This window comes from Nicotiana sylvestris, chromosome 12, assembly GCF_000393655.2.
Source record: "Nicotiana sylvestris chromosome 12, ASM39365v2, whole genome shotgun sequence".
NCBI classification, from domain to species: Eukaryota; Viridiplantae; Streptophyta; class Magnoliopsida; order Solanales; family Solanaceae; genus Nicotiana; species Nicotiana sylvestris.
The window spans coordinates 139,477,967-139,495,710 of NC_091068.1; the positions used below are offsets into that span (position 1 = coordinate 139,477,967).

General features: G+C 40.2%; 1 protein-coding gene across 1 annotated transcript; it reads left to right on the forward strand.

Moving 5' to 3' along the window:
* The first annotated feature begins 8,284 nt into the window (after positions 1-8,284).
* Positions 8,285-9,208, forward strand: LOC138883837 (uncharacterized). Its single transcript, XM_070164552.1, has one exon. The coding sequence runs from the start codon at positions 8,285-8,287 to the stop codon at positions 9,206-9,208; it is 924 nt and encodes a 307-aa protein (XP_070020653.1).
* The last annotated feature ends 8,536 nt before the right edge of the window (positions 9,209-17,744 follow it).

The window sequence follows — 17,744 nt, forward strand, 5'->3', positions numbered from 1 at the left end:
AATCAATAATCTAAAATTAAAAAAGGAAAAAATGTAAAAATGAGCCATTTTTATGATTTTTATTTTTAATAAAGCAATTAATTAACTAATTAATCCTAAGAATATTAAAACAAAAATCTAATTGCAATGCATGATATTTTTGACATTTTTTATAATTTTTTAACAAAAATTAAAAGTGCGCAAAAATGCAAACAATTAATAAAATCCTACAAAAATCCTATAAAATGGCAAATAAATGGAAAAAATCTATTTTCTTTGATTTTATAGGAGTATTTCATATAAGACAAAAATCATGTGCTCACATTCACCTTTTGAGCCAGGTGTTTTCCACATAAAATCTATGTGTTCTTTATTTTATGTATTTATTATTCCGCAACAGTAGTAGTTGGAACACATAAAAAGAACCAGGTCCTTCTATAATCAAGTTAAGCAAAAATTGGGTACCACACAAATCACCCCCCCCCTCTTGTGTGGTATTGAAGTATAAAACATCAATTGGTATCAGAGCGGGTTATCCTTGAAGAAGCTAACACCTTAGGAACAGATCAAGATGAGTGCACCATCTGGAAACTGGGAAGGACAATCCACTGCTAGGCTTTCACTCTTTAATGGCCAGTACTATTCCTGGTGGAAGAACAGGATGAGAGACCACATCATAGGAGAAGACTATGAACTTTGGGATATTGTTACTGATGGTCCCCTAGCTACTACAAAGAAGAATGCTGAAGGAGGGGACGTGCCAAAGACGAGAGCTGACTGTACTGCTGAAGATTTGAAGAAATAGGAAAAGAGTGCCAAGGCCAAGAAATGGTTTGTGTGTGGACTAGGTCCAGACGAGTACAGTAGAATTCAAAGATGTACTATTGCTAAGGAGATCTGGGACACTCTACAAGTGGCCCATGAAGGAACTCCTCAAGTAAAGAGATCAAGAGGAAGACTGTTGTATTCTCAATATGAGAATTTCACCGTGAAAGAAGGTGAAACCATCCAAGAGATGTACACAAGGTTCACAACACTAACAAATGAGCTTAAGTCTCTTGGAAGAATTATTCTTGAAGAAGACAAGGTTGAAAAAATCTTGACAAGGGTCCTGTCAGTAACTTGGGAAAGCAAAATCACTACTATTCAAGAATCAAAGAACATTGCCACTCTCAAGTTGGATGAGCTGATTGGATATCACATTGCCTATGAACTGAGAAGGCAAACCATGAAGATGGATGCACCCAAGAAGGAAAGAAGTCTGGCTCTCAGAATAGCTGAAGGTGCAGACTTAGAGGATGATGAATTGGCTATGATCACAAGGGATTTCAAGAAGTACCTAATGAGAGGAAAGGGTTCTTCAAGAGGTGCAACCTTCAACAAACCAAGGGCCCCTGAAAACAGACCAACGAAGGCTGCTACAAATATGGTAAGACTGACCACATGATCAAGAATTGTCCTCAGTGGGAAATTGAATGGAAGAAAGAAAGGACTGAACGAAGAAACAGGAAGAAGGAACATGTTCAACCCAAGAAAAAAAAGGATCAACAAAGATTATGGTTGCTGTTTGGGGAGAAAGCTCAGATGAGAATTCAGAAGATAAAGCTGGAGATGAACAATCACTTATGGCCATTGGAGAATCAGACGATGAACAAGAGGTAAGTGTGATCCATCTCAAAGACAAGATTAAATTTTTGTCTAAAGAAAATCTATATGAATTACTGCTAGACTTGATTGATGAGTATGAGGTCATAAACAATGAAAAGGAACAGCTGTCTAAGGAATGTGTGATCCTAAAAGCTAAGTGCAAAAATCTGGAACTCAGGGCTAGTGAAAGTGATAGTAAAAATACTGAGTTGAAGAACCAGGTTCTTGAACTTGACACCAATATCTTAGAACTTAGATATGAAAATTTAAAACTGAAATTAGGAACATGTAAAAAGAAAGATGATCACACACATCTCACTTTAGAAGAAAATCTAGGAAAAATGAAGGATGAGTTGTACAAGAGAGATGAGCAGATAAGAGTCCTAAAAGAAGATCTAGTCAAGGTGAAACATGAACTAGACAGAACTTGTAAATGGAATAAGTCCCCTGATGCACTATCCTAGCTACAAGAGCACCACAGTAGCAATAAGAGAGGACTTGGCTATGAGACCCCAACACCTAGTGGGATCCCAAAAGCAAGTACATCACACTTCTTGAGAACAAAATATACACACATTGTGGCAAGACTGATCATTACAAAAGTGAATATAATGCAAAAGAAAAGGCCAATAAAAAGAATAAAATCTTTGTTCAAGAGAAAAATAGGCTACCTGGATGGGCTAAAAGGAATTTAATTCACCCCTTTGCCTATAGAAAGGGACCCAAACTAGTTTGGGTTCCTAAGACTAACCCCTGATTTCGTTTTGCAAGTCCAAGTGAAGGGAAGTAGCCAAATATGGTACATGGATAGTGGCTGCTCAAAGTATATGACTGGAAGTAAGAACCCGTTCCTTTCACTTGAGGACCTAAAAGGAGGTAATGTATCCTTTGAAAATGGGAAGAAAGATGAGATTATTGGGGTTGGAAAGGCAGGTAAGACAGACTCACATTCCATTGAGAATGTCTACTTGATAGATGGCTTGAAATATAGCCTAATTAGTGTATCACAACTGTGTGACAGAGGTAACCTGGTACAACTGTGTGACAAGATTGTTTTGCAGGGAAAAAGAGTTAACAATATTTACATTGTAGATTTGTCCACTCTTTCATAAACGAACTCACTTGCTTAAGTTTATTGGACAATGATCCCCTCCTATGGCACAAAAGACTTGGTCATGCAACTCTAAATCAACTCAAAAAATTAGTCTCCAAGGACCTGGTGATAGAGTTACCTAATATCAAGTTCAAGGAAGATAGTTTGTGAGGCATGTGCAAGGGGAAAGCATGTAAGATCCTCTTTTAAAAGCAAGAAATTGGTAAGCACGACCAGGTCAATGAAACTAGTTTATATGGATCTCTGTGGTCCAATGAGAACATTAAATAGATGTGGTAAGAAATATGTGATGGTACTTGTTGATGATTACTCTAGGTTTACTTGGGTATTGTTTTTAACATCTAAGGATGAAGCATTTGACATGTTTGCTTCCTTTGTTAGAAAAACTCAAAAACAACTAGGTAATCAACTTGCATCAATTAGATCTGATCATGGAACTGAATTTAAAAATACCAAATTTGCTGAATTTTGTAATGAGCATGGTATAGATCATAATTTCTCTGCCCCTAGGACCTCTCAACAAAATGGAGTAGTTGAAAGAAAGAATATGACTCTTGAAGATATGTCTAGGACTATGCTTCTTTCTAGTAAACTGCCTCACAGTTCTGGGCAGAGACTGTAAATAATACATGTTACATCATTAATAGGTGCATGACTAGACTTCTTGTAGAGCAGACTCCCTATGAATTACTTAAAGGGAGTAAACCAAATATATCTCATCTTAGGGCATTTTGGATGCAAGTGCTTTGTGCACAATAATGGAAAAGACTCCCTAGGTAAGTTTGATCCCAAAAGTGATGAGGGAGTATTCTTGGGATATTCTTCACATAGAAAAGCCTATAAAGTGTACAACAAAAGAACTTTGTGTGTAGAATAAAGTGTACATGTAAGTTTTTTTATGAAACTAACATTCTTTCTGAGAGACAGGAACATGAAGATGAAGCTATTGGGCTGGTAAAAGAATTGAGTAAAGTCACAGCTCAAGCTGAAGCTGCACCAAAAGAAGGAACAGGTGATGGAACAAGTTCTTCCATCCAGGGTAACCTGACAGGGGGAACTGAACAAAGAAGAAGTGAATCTACTTTCCAAATGGAACCTATCCATTAGCCTGTTCCTCAGCAACAGAACATAGGAGAAACTCCAAACATAAATCAGTTGGTTGTGAAACTTTACAAGTATCAAAGTTCTCATCCCATTGGGAACATCCTTACTTACCCAATTTCAGGAGTTAAAACCATATCTCAATTAAAGAATCTGTGTGCTTTTGATGCATTCTTATCTCTTATTGAACCTAAAAATGTTGCCAAAACTTTGCAGGATGCAGACTGGGTGAACGCAATGCAAGATGAACTCAATCAGTTTGAAAGAAGTCAAGTGTGGCATCTGGTCACAAAACCCAAGAACAGATCAGTAATTGGCACTAAATGGGTCTTCAGAAACAAACTTGATGAAGATGGAACGGTTACAAGGAACAAGGCAAGGTTGGTGGTCAAAGGTTATAGCCAAGAGGAGGGCATAGACTATAATGAGACCTTTGCTCTAGTTGCAAGACTGGAGACAATAAGACTCCTCAAAGCCTTTGCAGTTGTTACACCCCGTAAGTTTAACAACCTTATAACCATTATATATATATATGGTATTTTGAGTGGAACTTTTTGTAAAGAAAAAAAGGGGTTTGAAAAATATAATTTTATATAATTATTAATATTACTACTTTCAAATATGTTTTAAATTGTACACACGATCTGAGAAAGCTTATGAGATTTTCTTTATTGTAAAGATAGAAATTATTTTTTCACATGAAACGAAGGTTATCTTTTTACTAGTTAAAAAAAATTAAGCGCACCAAAACTTGTACTATTTATATGAGATTAGGAAAATTATAAGTTGAGAAAATATATGTATTTTTACATGGATATTTTAATGAAAAAAATAGTGTATGTATTTATTTTATATAGTACCACATGACCATGATGGTAGGGTACATAAAGTGTATCAAAAATAATTAAAATTTTAATTAATTTGAGATAATTTTTAATTATGCGGGTAATTAGTTAATTACCGGGTAGCGGGATATTACCTATTTAATTATTGGATAAAGTTTAAATTCCCCAATAAGAGAATTACGTGGCAACAAGACACTTCCCAAACAAGTGACTCTTAGTCACTTTGCATTATGTGGCAAAATTATAAATACATGGGACTAGAGCAGAGAAGCTATAGAATATTTGAGGGACTCGATCTGTCTTATCCTCTCAATTCTTCTGAATTTCTGAATCTTTTCCCTTCTTCTCCTCTCTGATTCTCTCCTTTTCTTCCTCTGAAATTCGGTTCAAACGCTAATAAGAGTTTTGTTTTCAGTTGCCCGGCTACTTAAGCCTATCAGTACAGTTTATGTCTAGAGCATTGTAATTCCTCTCTGTTAATGCATTAATTCAACTCTGTTTGAATATAAGTAATATCACTACTTCTCTTTTCATGTTGTACAAGTTTGAATAATAATTACACAACTTGAAGAAATTGATGTGTTCTCTAGTTACTATAATTGTTCAAATGTTTCTTCATAAGAAAACTCTTTTCGAGTACTAAGGGAGACTTTGTTTTTGGCTCTTCAACACCGATATAATATCCTTCTTAAAATAACATGTAACGACCATGGTGAAAAAACTAGTCATCAATGAATTTTTATGCATTTAAATACAGGCTTCCAAAACTAGTTAGGTCAGCTATATGAATGAAGAAAGACCTATATTAGCTTTGTGACATTGATAAGTCAAAATTTGCATTTGTAGATGGGATTGAGGTTATTTCTGATCCTAATGATTTGATTCCTGACGTAGCTCAGGTATGTTAAGGCTAATCCTTCCTTCTTTTTGGTATGATCCAAGTAATGATAGGTAAATGTAATGTTATTTCATAAGTGGTTCTACTCTTAAATGTTAAGGATATCTACATTATTTATTCCTATAAAGCGATATTCAAGCATGTCTAAGTATGTTCCTGATTCCCCATATGTCCTACTACCATATTGTCTATTCATGGGTCTCATAACATTCCAAGAGGTCATATTGTCTTACTTCATTATGCATTGCATTCATTTATACATGTGCATTTACCCACGACTTAGACGACGTTATATACGCGTATATATGTATATATATATATATATATATATATATGTGTATGGAATATGGAAAAAGGTTATGGCGTTACATACGCACCACCACCTAATCAGCTGATATACGTTGATGATTTTGCCCACAGTGGCCGAGATGATATGATGGGATGCCCACAGAGGCTTGATGATGTTATGAACACATGTACCCATGCACGACATGACATTCATAGGCATATGCATGATACTATAATTACTCCATGAATTATAGAGTTATCTAGACTTACAGGTTGAGTCATTTACTCCATATTTCTTCCAGGTCTTTTATATACTTATTTATCTGCCTTACATACTCAGTACATTATTTATACTAACGTCCTTTTGTTGGGGATGTTGCATTCATGCCTGCAGGTATAGACAAACAGTTTGAAAAGCCCTCATAGTAGACGAGGTTAGCATTCAATGAAGGATCGGTAAGACTCCACCTCATTCGGAGTACACCCAAGTTTATGAGTCATTGTGTCAGAGTTTTGCTACAAACTTATGGGTAGGCCGGTACCCTGTCCCATTTTATGTCAAATAATATTAGAGGCTTTGTAGACGCAGGTTTATTATGTACAGTATGTCAGAGGCCTTGATGGCCCATATGTATTCATGTTATATGAATGATGGTTAATTGATATAACATTTGCCGACTTACAATTGTACATTACGAGTTGTGTCATGTTGGACATGATAGTTACAAAAGGAATGAATGAGTTACAGAGTGGTTCCCTCGGACCAATGCGGCACCGGGTGCCAACCACGCCTCTCAAGGTTGGGGCGTGACAACAACACATATGGAATTTACCCTTCACCAAATGGATGTGAAGAGTGCCTTACTAAATGGATACTTAAAGGAAGAAGTCTTCGTCAAACAACCTCTAGGGTTTTAAAGTAAGGAGTATCCATATCATGTATACAAATCAGACAGGTTTGATGACCCGCCATGTCATCATGCCACATAGGTGCCATTTGGCATATATTAATGCCATGTGGAAGCTTACATAAGAAGAAGACTAGCATTTGTGAGAAGATTCTAGAGAGGTATGGACATTTCCTTAGGAAGAACCTAGATCCTTATGGATTTGCTAGGAAAGTCCTTCGAATCTTCTAGGCTTGTAGAGAATTCTAGAAAAAGCCCTTATCTTGTAAATATCAGGGACTTGTGTAATAATTAATATTTACACACTAGCCCCTAGGAAACTAGTATATAAAGGGGGCCATTCATTTGTAATTCATCAATCAAGCAAACAATTCAAGTTATCTCTAATACAAAGCCTCCTTTAACAATTCTCTTGTGTTCTTTCTTCCATTCTCTTAGCGATCTTGAGTGTAGTAAGGCTGACTTGACATAGCAAGAACGTGAGCAAGTTGTGCAAGATCGTGAGCGAGTTGTCAAGTGTCGCACAACTAAGTACACGTGGTATCAGAGCCAGGTTTCAACTAAGGGAATGGCGAACGACGGAGAAATTAACGTTGCCAACACCCAAGCCAACGTCATCCAGGATGCTGCTGGCAAGAGCGACCGTAGCAAAAAGAGGAATGCCACCAACAAGAGCCAGGAGATGTCACCTGAGGTTGTGTCAAACGAAGGGCTTACATCCCAAGAACCATCTGCCACTGAGGCGAGCGAGGATGAAGTGGAGGTCCTTCCAGAGGACGTCTCGCTCAGTAAAGAGTGGGTGATGAAGATGAACGCGGGGATGGATGCCGTGGAGATATTTGGCCAACGCTTGGGGAAGGTGGAAGGCACCCTTAAAGTTCTTGAGGGGCACACTCTTGAAGAGATTGAGGGTATCCGAAATGACTTGGAGGGACGTACACAGACTGAGATGGAACTAAGGCAAACTATCACTGCCTTAGAGTGCAAACTCATGGAGGCTTTGAGTACTATCGATGCTATGAAAGCAAAGATAGAGTCACTCGAGGAGCATGTCAATGCTGGCATGACCGAGGTAGCCAGCAATGTTGTGGTGACGAGGGAGGCCAAAATCGAGGCTCCTAAACCCCCGGTGTTCAAAGGTGTTCGTGATACACAAGAAGTGAAAAACTTCCTTTGGCACTTGGAGAACTACTTCAGGCACGGCAAAGTGAGGGACGACGAGGCCAAGATCAATACTACGGTATTGTACCTCTCAGAGACTGCCATGCTATGGTGGAGAAGGAAGATGGACAACATGGATAAAGGTCTAGGTACTATTAGCACATGGGATCAGTTCAAAGTGGAGTTCAAGCGATAGTTCTTTCCAAACAATGTCTTGTACGAGGCAAGGCGCAAGCTTAGGGAATTAAAGCAAACAGGGAGCATACGTAACTATGTCAAGGAGTTCACTACCCTTATGCTTCAAATACCCAACCTGACCAATGATGACTTGTTGTTCCACTTCATGGACGGGTTGCAAAATTGGGCTAAGCAAGAGTTACAACGCCGACAAGTCACTGATATAGACCAAGCCATAGTGGAGGCCGAATCATTGATGGACTTCAGGCATGACAAACATGACAAAGGTAATGGCAAGGAGTCAAAGGTTAACAATGTCAAAGGTGGGGGAGACCATGGCAAAGGCAAGGAGATACAACAACAATACTCCAAGACTCAAGATTTCAAAAAGTCGAGTGGCCGTCAGAGCTACGCCGAGAAGAAGGCACAGGTCGAGAAGAAGGGATGCTATATATGCGGAGGGCCACATGGCTTCAGGAATTGTCCTGACCTCAAGAGCCTCAGTGTCATGGTACGTGAGCGGAAGGAGCAGCCACAAGGAGAGAGTCCGGTAACCGCACAGTTGGGTATGATCGGATTATGTGGTGTTGTCGCAAAGCAAGCTATCCAACCTACCGAGAATGGCAATCAATACGTGGATCTCACCATTAACAACAAGCCCGCTCGTGCAATGGTGGACACTAGAGCAACTCATAATTTCGTGACTGAGGCTGCCGCAAAGAGACTGGAATTGAAGCTTGCTCCAACCAACTCTCGCGTCAAGACCGTGAATGCCGAGATACAGAATGCTCGTGGGGTAGATAATGGAGTTGGTGTCAAATTGGGAACTTGGAAAGGTATGACAAACTTTACCGTAACCGCTATGGATATCTTTGATATCATACTGGGGCAAGAGTTCTTTAGACATTGCCATACTTTAATCGACCCCTACCTCCAACGTCTTTTGGTTATGGAGCGAGAAGGAGCTTGCATGGTACCTACAATGACTATTCCCCACGGACAAATCCAAGCACAACTCTCAGCTATGCAGGTTGTCAAGGGGATCAAGAAGGGGGAGCCCACATTTGTGGCAACCATTGCAAGTCTATAGGAAGACAAGAATTTTCAAGAGACAGTGTCGCCTTGCATAGAGAAGTTGCTTGAGGAGAACAAGGATGTCATGCCCGAGGAGTTGCCTAAGCACTTGCCGCCTAGGCGAGAGGTGGATCACAAGATTGAGTTGGAGCCAGGGGCTAAACCACCCGCATTTGCCCCATATCGTATGGCACCGCCCGAGCTGGAGGAGCTCAAGAAACAATTGAAAGAGTTGTTGGATGCTGGTCACATTCGCCCATCAAAGGCACCTTTTGGCGCACCAGTATTGTTCCAGAAGAAGAAGGATAGATCGTTGCGTTTGTGCATAGACTACCGAGCACTTAATAAGGTCACAGTGAAGAATAAGTACTCAATCCCGCTCATTGCTGACTTGTTCGATAGACTTGGGCAAGCCAAGTACTTTACCAAGGTGGATCTTCGAAAGGGCTACTACCAGGTTCGCATTGCGGAAGGGGATGAGCCAAAGACAGCATGTGTGACGAGATATGGAGCCTTTGAGTGGTTGGTGATGCCCTTCGGCTTAACCAATGCACCGGCTACATTTTGCACCCTTATGAACAAGATCTTCCATCCCTACCTTGATCAGTTCGTGGTAGTCTACCTAGACGACATAGTCATCTACAGCAACACCTTGGGGGAGCACATGGAGCACTTAAGGAAGGTTTTCCAAGTCTTGCGAGAGAACGAGCTATACATCAAGAGGGAGAAATGTGAGTTCGCTCAATCAAAGGTGCACTTCTTGGTCCATGTCATTAGCAATGGCGAGCTATGCATGGACGATGCTAAGGTACGTGTTATCCAGGAGTGGGAGGCACCCACAAAGGTAACTGAGTTGAGATCCTTCCTTGGCCTTGTTAACTACTATCATCGGTTCATCAATGGATACTCAACAAAGGCCGCACCATTAACTGAGTTACTAAAGAAGAACAAGCCATGGGTTTGGACGGAGCATTGTCAAAAGGCGTTTGAAGGCCTTAAGACAACTGTAACAGAGGAGCCAGTCTTGGCGTTACCTGACTTTTCCAAGACATTTGAGGTGCATACAGATGCCTCAGACTTCGCAATTGGGGGTGTCCTGATGCAGGATAAGCATCCCATAGCATTTGAGAGTCGCAAGTTAAATGAGACGGAGCGATGTTACACGGTGCAAGAGAAGGAAATGACTGCCATTGTGCATTGCCTTCGTACATGGAGACATTATCTGCTCGGGTCGAGGTTCGTGGTCAAGACTGATAATGTGGCTACTAGCTACTTTCAAACATAGAAGAAGCTCACACCAAAGCAGGCTAGGTGGCAGGATTTCTTAGCCGAGTTTGATTATGCGCTGGAGTATAAGCCGGGAAAAGGTAATGTTGTAGCCGATGCCTTAAGCCGAAAAGCCGAGCTTGCTGCAATCACTTCAGCGAGATGGGACATTCGGGAGGCTATAAAAGAAGGCATGCAGCATGATCCAGCAGCCAAACAACTTATCGAGTTAGCCAACAAAGGCAAGACGAGACGGTTTTGGATAGAAGACGATCTACTACTTACCACAGGTCGGCGGGTCTACGTGCCTAAGTTTGGAGACATTAGACGGTGGATTATAAGGGAGAGTCATGATAAAATGTGGGCTGGTCATCCAGGCCAACGTCGCACCAGGGCCTTAGTTGAGTCAATCTACTATTGGCCACGCATGCGAGATGATATAGAATGTTATTTGCAGACTTGTCTAGTATGTCAGCAGGATAAGGTGGAGCAACAACAGCCCGGAGGACTTTTGGAGCCACTACCAGTTGCAGAGCGTCCATGGGAGAGCGTCACTATGGACTTTATTACTTGCCTACCGAAGTCTGATGGTTATGGTACTATTATGGTGGTCGTGGATAGATTTTCCAAATATGCCACCTTCATGCCCGCCTCACCGAGTTGCACAGCTAAGGAAGCCGCCAAGCTATTCTTTAAGAACATGGTAAAGTATTGGGGCTTACCAAGGCATATCATCAGTGATCGAGACCCCCGCTTCACTGGGAACTTTTGGAGAGAGTTGTTCGACATACTTGGCACGGAACTGCACTTTTCTACTAGTTTTCACCCACAGACAGATGGACAAACGGAACGGGTCAATGCTTTACTAGAATGCTACTTGAGGCATTATGTAAGCGCGCATCAGAAATATTGGGCAAGGCTCCTAGGCATTGCCTAATTCTCTTATAACTTGCAGCGGAGTGAGTCCACGGGGCGGACACCATTTGAGCTAGCCACAGGCCAACAACCACAAACTCCACATTCATTACCAGTCGCTTTCGAGGGAAAGCGTTTAGGGGCTTATCATATGGCCAAAGGATGGGAGGAGCAGCTCGACACTGCTAAGTCTTACTTGGATAAGGCAGCTAAGAAAATGAAGAAGTTTACGGACCGTAAGCAACGTCCCACGGACTATAGAGTTGGGGACATGGTCATGGTGAAGTTTAACCCAAGACAGTTCAAAGCACTATGGGGCATGCATCAGAATTTGATTCGCAAGTATGAGGGGCCATTTAAGATCGTCGCCAAGGTAGGCGAGATCTCATACAAGCTTGACATGCCATCGTATCTTAAGATCTACCCTGTCTTCCATGCTAGCATGCTTAAGCCATATCATGAAGATAAGGATGATCCGAGTAGGGGCCAATCAAGTCGAGCGCCAATGACTATCACCGCCTCGCATGATCGGGAGATTGAGGCTATCATAGATTACCAGGCCAGGCGAAAACAAGGGCAAAAAGCCACCGCTATGTTCCTCATCCATTGGAAAGGGCAATCACCGGAGGAGGCCACGTGGGAACGATATGAAGACTTATGGCAATTCAAAGATAAGATCCAAGAGTTTATGCAACAGCATTGCGCCGCAGTCGTCGCAATATTAGGTGGGGGAGAGTGTGATGACCCGCCATGTCATCATGCCACATAGGCGCCATTTGGCATATATTAATGCCATATGGAAGCTTACATAAGAAGAAGGCTAGCATTTGTGAGAAGATTCTAGAGAGGTATGGACATTTCCTTAGGAAGAACCTAGATCCTTATGGATTTGCTAGGAAAGTCTTTGGAATCTTCTAGGCTTGTAGAGAATTCTAGAAAAAGCCCTTATCTTGTAAATATCAGGGACTTGTGTAATAATTAATATTTACACACTAGCCCCTAGGAAACTAGTATATAAAGGGGGCCATTCATTTGTAATTCATCAATCAAGCAAACAATTCAAGTTATCTCTAATACAAAGCCTCCTTTAACAATTCTCTTGTGTTCTTTCTTCCATTCTCTTAGCGATCTTGAGTGTAGTAAGGCTGACTTTACATAGCAAGAACGTGAGCAAGTTGTGCAAGATCGTGAGCGAGTTGTCAAGTGCCGCACGTGTACTTAGTTAACAACTAAGGACGTGACACAGGGCCCTATATGGACTCAAGTAGACTCCTAGAGCATGGTATGAACGCCTATCCAAATTCCTGCTTGAACATGGATACAAAAGAGGTAAGATTGACATCACTCTATTCTTGAGGGAAAAATGTAAGGATCTACTAGTAATACAAATATATATTGATGACATAATTTTTGGGGAAACCACTGGAAAACTGAGTAAGGAATTTGCTAAATTAATGGGGAGTGAATTTAAAATGAGTATGATGGGTGAGCTTAACTTCTTATTAGGCTTACAGATCAAACAAAACCCAAATGGAACCATGATCCATCATCGGAAATATGCAAAAGAGTTGATTAAGAAGTTTAAAATGGATGAATCAAAGGAAATAGACACACCTATTGCAACAACTACTAAATTAGACATAGATGAACCTGTTTCATCTATTGATTAGAAGTTGTATAGGGGTATGATTGGTTCACTTTTGTATCTTACTGCTAGCAGACCTGACATTGTTTTCAGTGTAGGGCTTTGTGCTCGTTTTCAAGCAAATCCTAAGGAATCCCACTTGACTGTTGTCAAGAGGATACTGAGATATTTGAAAGGCACTACTGACCTTTGCCTTTGGTACCCTAAAGGTAGTAACTTTATCTAGTAGGATATGCGGATGCTGACTATGTAGGTTTCCTTGTGGATAGGAAAAGCACCTCAGGTATGGCTCATTTTCTTGGTTCATGTATGGTATCATGGGCCACTAAAAAGCAGAATTCAGTGGCCTTATCCACTGCTGAGGTTGAGTATGTTGTTGTTGCCTCTTGTTGTGCTCAACTGTTGTGGATCAAACAGCAACTGATGTATTTTGGCATTGAAGTTGGTTGCATCCCTATCTTTTGTGATAACACTAGTACTATTAGTATGACTGAGAACCCAGTTTATCATAAGAGGACTAAACACATAGATGTTAGACATCACTTCTTAAGGGACAACTATGAGAAATGATTGATTATTATAGAATTTTGTGCTATTGATAAACTGATTGCTGATATCTTTACTAAAGCACTGAGTAGAGAAAGTTTTGAAAGGAACATGTTAGAATTAGGGATGATTAAGATCACCTAATGGGACCAGTTCAGAATGCACAATGAAAAAAATTGAAAAAAAATTGATTTTTTTTTGGCTAGGAAATCTGGAACTTGTGCAAATATATAGATTAATTTGTACTCAGTTTCATACTGTAAATAGTATAATCCTGTGATATGTGTTGATATGACTCACTGATCTTTAACAAAATTTTCTCTATTTTGGTAAATTGAGGCATGATCAAGAGGATTCTAAATGAAGAACCTGGTTCATCAGTATTGGTTCATTACTCTACATAATTAGAAATATAAATATTTAAATCATGAGCAGAGTCTTACTTATGTTCAAAAACATTAAAAAATCCTATCCGTTTATTTTTGAACCAATTCCGTCTCTACTAGAATATTCTCACTATAAAAAATGCCTAAAATCTAGGAAAGCTTAACTGCTCATTCAACCTGAAATTTCAGGTTTATTAGACTTCTAATTGACTGCAAAAAGCTACCGTTAGTCATTAATTAAGTTTCTCTCTTTAAAAACCCATCATCACCTTCTGCCACACTCATTAATCCAAACCGTCAAAATTTCTTTTACTTTAAATTGTTCTCTCTTCCAAAAACTAAACTCCCAAATTTTCTCACGAAATCAGTCACAATGTCGAATCCTCAAGATAACCTAGGCACTCCTCTACAACCCACTTCTTCTGATTCTTCCACACCCCCTCAACCCAATACAACCACCCAGCCTAGGAGGAAATGTGTTAAGATGCTCGCTCGTAAAATTGTGGCTACAAGTGCACTGTCAAAAAGATTGAACGCACAATTGAAGGCTAGCCAAGCACAAGAATCTGAATACTCAGACGATTCCTTCAAGTCTGCAAGTGAGGGGGAGGAATTGGGTCTTCTAATTCTGAGAATATTCAGAGTTCCCCTTCTGAGGTACGTTCTGTTTTGGTTGAAAGTGTAGAAAATAGGTTTATTCTTGTTGGGTCTGTTAGAGATGTGGAAATGCCTGAGTTGAGAAGAAGATGAGGTAAAAATAAAAATAAAAAAGAAAATGAGAGAGAGGGTGCAAGCTGTGATGTGAGGGGAATAGGGGCAGAAGTGGTTGACTCGTCACCCAACTCTGAGATGATTAGACTAGCAATTTGTGGGACTGAGGGTGAAATTGTAGGAGAAAGTGGCAAGAACACAGGGGGAAATTGATTTGGGGAGGCTGCTGAGGGTTTGGTAAATTTGAGTTCTCATGTGGATGAACCCGATTCATCTATTGAAGAAACCCTAGCAAACCTTCTGAAGAAAGTAGGTGCCAGTTATAATCCCAAGAAAAGGAGAATTCCAACATCTAAGGTTCCAAGCACTACAAAGAATACCAAGAAAATAAAGACCAATTCCCCAACAACTGCTGAAATTCCCTTGCCAAAGAGGAGAGCCACAAGAAGTATAGTGAAACAGAGTGAGGGTAAATTACAAAAGGCTTTGGCTGAAAGCAAGAAGAAGAGGATAGATAAAGGAAAAGCTAAGGTTGTCGAGCCTTCTGCGACTATTGATGTTGAGGAGATGGAACAGGTCCATCAGGAGGAACATACTAATGTTGAGGTTCAGACCCCCAAGCCTAAAAAGACCAACACTTCTTCTAAGAAGTCTTCATCAGGGTCTAAGGATGCTGAATCTTCATTGGCCAAGAGGACAAGGACTGCAGTGAAAAACAAACTAGTTAGAATTGCTAAGGATGAGGAATGGAGTGGTGAAGAAGAGAGTGAGTCTGATGGTGAAAAAGACAAGTTGACCAAGTTTGGCAAAAGAAAATTTTTGAAGGGTAGATTGCTGAAAGACTTGAAGAGCCAGGAATGGTTTCGATTGGTTGATGCACTAGCTGCTCAGGGCTGGAAGGACATGGTCCTTCAGATAGATGGAAGGCTAACTAGGAATGAACTCATTGAATTCATGGCCAATACAGAGGTCAAGGATGGCAGAGTTACCAGCCAAGTGAAAGGGGTTCAAGTGACCTTCGATGCAGAGAAGCTGGGTGAGATTCTTGATATCCCTGCTAAGGGATATATGACTACACTAGGCAAAGATGGCCAAGCCTGGATTCCATCCTCCTGCCCTTGAAATCACTAGGAGATTCTGTGATGTTGAATAAGTGAATGAGGCCAACTTTGTGTACAAGAGTGAAATAAAGCCATAACACAAAGTCCTATTTGAGTTTGTCAACAAGTGCCTACTGCCCAGGCAGGAAAGAAAGCATATTGCTAACTATATGGACTTAGTTCTGATGGAGTGTCTTGAAAGTGAAAGACAAATCAACTGGTCTGCATTCATCATCAAGCTACTGGACAGGGTTATCAATGGCTCCAAAGCCCATGCCACCCCTTATGGATTTATTATGACTACTGTTCTAGATCGGTGCAAGATGCCTCTAAAGAAATGGGAAATAGCCACATGCAAGGACCATTTTGGCATTAATACTTTGATTGCTTGTGACTATCTAGTCAATGCCATTCTCAATGAACCTGGTTCATCCAAGAAGACACCTATCAATAGTAAAGTCAGGGCTCTAGTTAAGGAAAGTGGGGTCAAGGATGCTGAGATAGCTAGACTGAAGGCTCGCTTAACAGAGGTTGAACCTGAGAGGGATGCTTTCAGAGCTGAGCTTACCAAGGAAAAGGAGAAGAATGATGACATTCTTCAGAATATGTTGAACCTTCTGCAAGCCCAAAACCAACCCTCTAGCTCCCTCAAGCCTTAGGACTTCTAGCCTTCATCTCTTGAACTTGTCTAGGACCACCAGTGACCCAGATTAGGGATTTCTCTTTCTTTTGCTCATGTTTGAATATTTTTGCTTTCTTTTTGTGGATTGTGGTAGCAACATATCTTCCATCAATGATATCTACTATTTTTGCTCTTCTTGATTGTTGATATTTCCTTGATAGTTTGAATATGTCTGCTTGATTACTGATGATTAATCCATGATTGCACTTGCAGTTGCCCTAGTGGCCATGAGTAATTGTTAAAATTCTGGGACTCACACTTTGTTTATGCAACTTTTCGATGATGCCAAAAGAGGGAAGAGATATTGTGCTTTGCTTTATATATTCTGAATAAGTGATGTTTATAACCTAATGAACCTGGTCCTTGATGATAAGTAAATTTTTCTAACTTTGTATTGACGAATAAGCTGAGTTCTGATAGGGTCTAAGTGAGTGAAAAGCACAGAGTTTGTCATCATCAAAAAGGGGGAATTTGTTGGCCCAAGTAAAGGTGAAGTTTTGAAGACTGACAAAGGAACTCAGACATGGACCATGTCCATCTTGTGAAGCACAGTTATGATCAACTCAAACATGTGAGATGCACGTGAAGGAGACAAACCTAACTTATCAGAAGTAATATCTCCTGATCATGATCGAAAATGTTGCATATTGGATAAGGAGAAAGACTCCTTACACAAAGAGAACACGCTTTAGGAAAATGATAGAGTTAATGTATGAGATCAACTAGAACTCTTCCACCATGGAAGAGTAACATCAATATCCTAGTCAATCTCTAATTGCTAGCTCCTTAAATATCAGTGTTGTTCTTTTTTACAGGTAATGCACATAAGCAGAAGTTAAACGTGAATTAAGAGCAAAATAGCAAGGCAATTTTGCAAGCAATTTATGTGTGCTTCAAGCGTGCAAACCTGAAGCTACTTGAACCAGATAGAAAAATCAGTTCCAAGTGTCTATCTTTTATTCTAGTTCAATTGTAGTAGGTAATTTTACATTGTATCTTTCAGCTTATTTAGAAGCAATTGTATTAGGTACTTAGAGTTTTCAAGTTAGAGTTAACTTGAAGTTGTCGCAACAGTTGAGGTTGTGCCACACCGGGATTAGAGTTAATCCTAGGTTTACAAAAGAGTTTTTGTAAATGCAATTTTTGGCTCAGTGGTTTTAGTGGAGAGTTTGGGAAAATCCTACTGGAAGGTAGGTCGTGGTTTTTTCACCTTTTGAGCCAGGTGTTTTCCACGTAAAATCTCTGTGTTCTTTATTTTCTGTATTTATTATTCCGCAACAGTAGTAGTCGGAACACATAGA

Coding starts and splice junctions, on each gene's coding strand:
- LOC138883837 (XM_070164552.1), top strand. CDS start 8,285: ATGGACGGGTTGCAAAATTGGGCTAAGCAAGAGTTACAACGCCGACAA.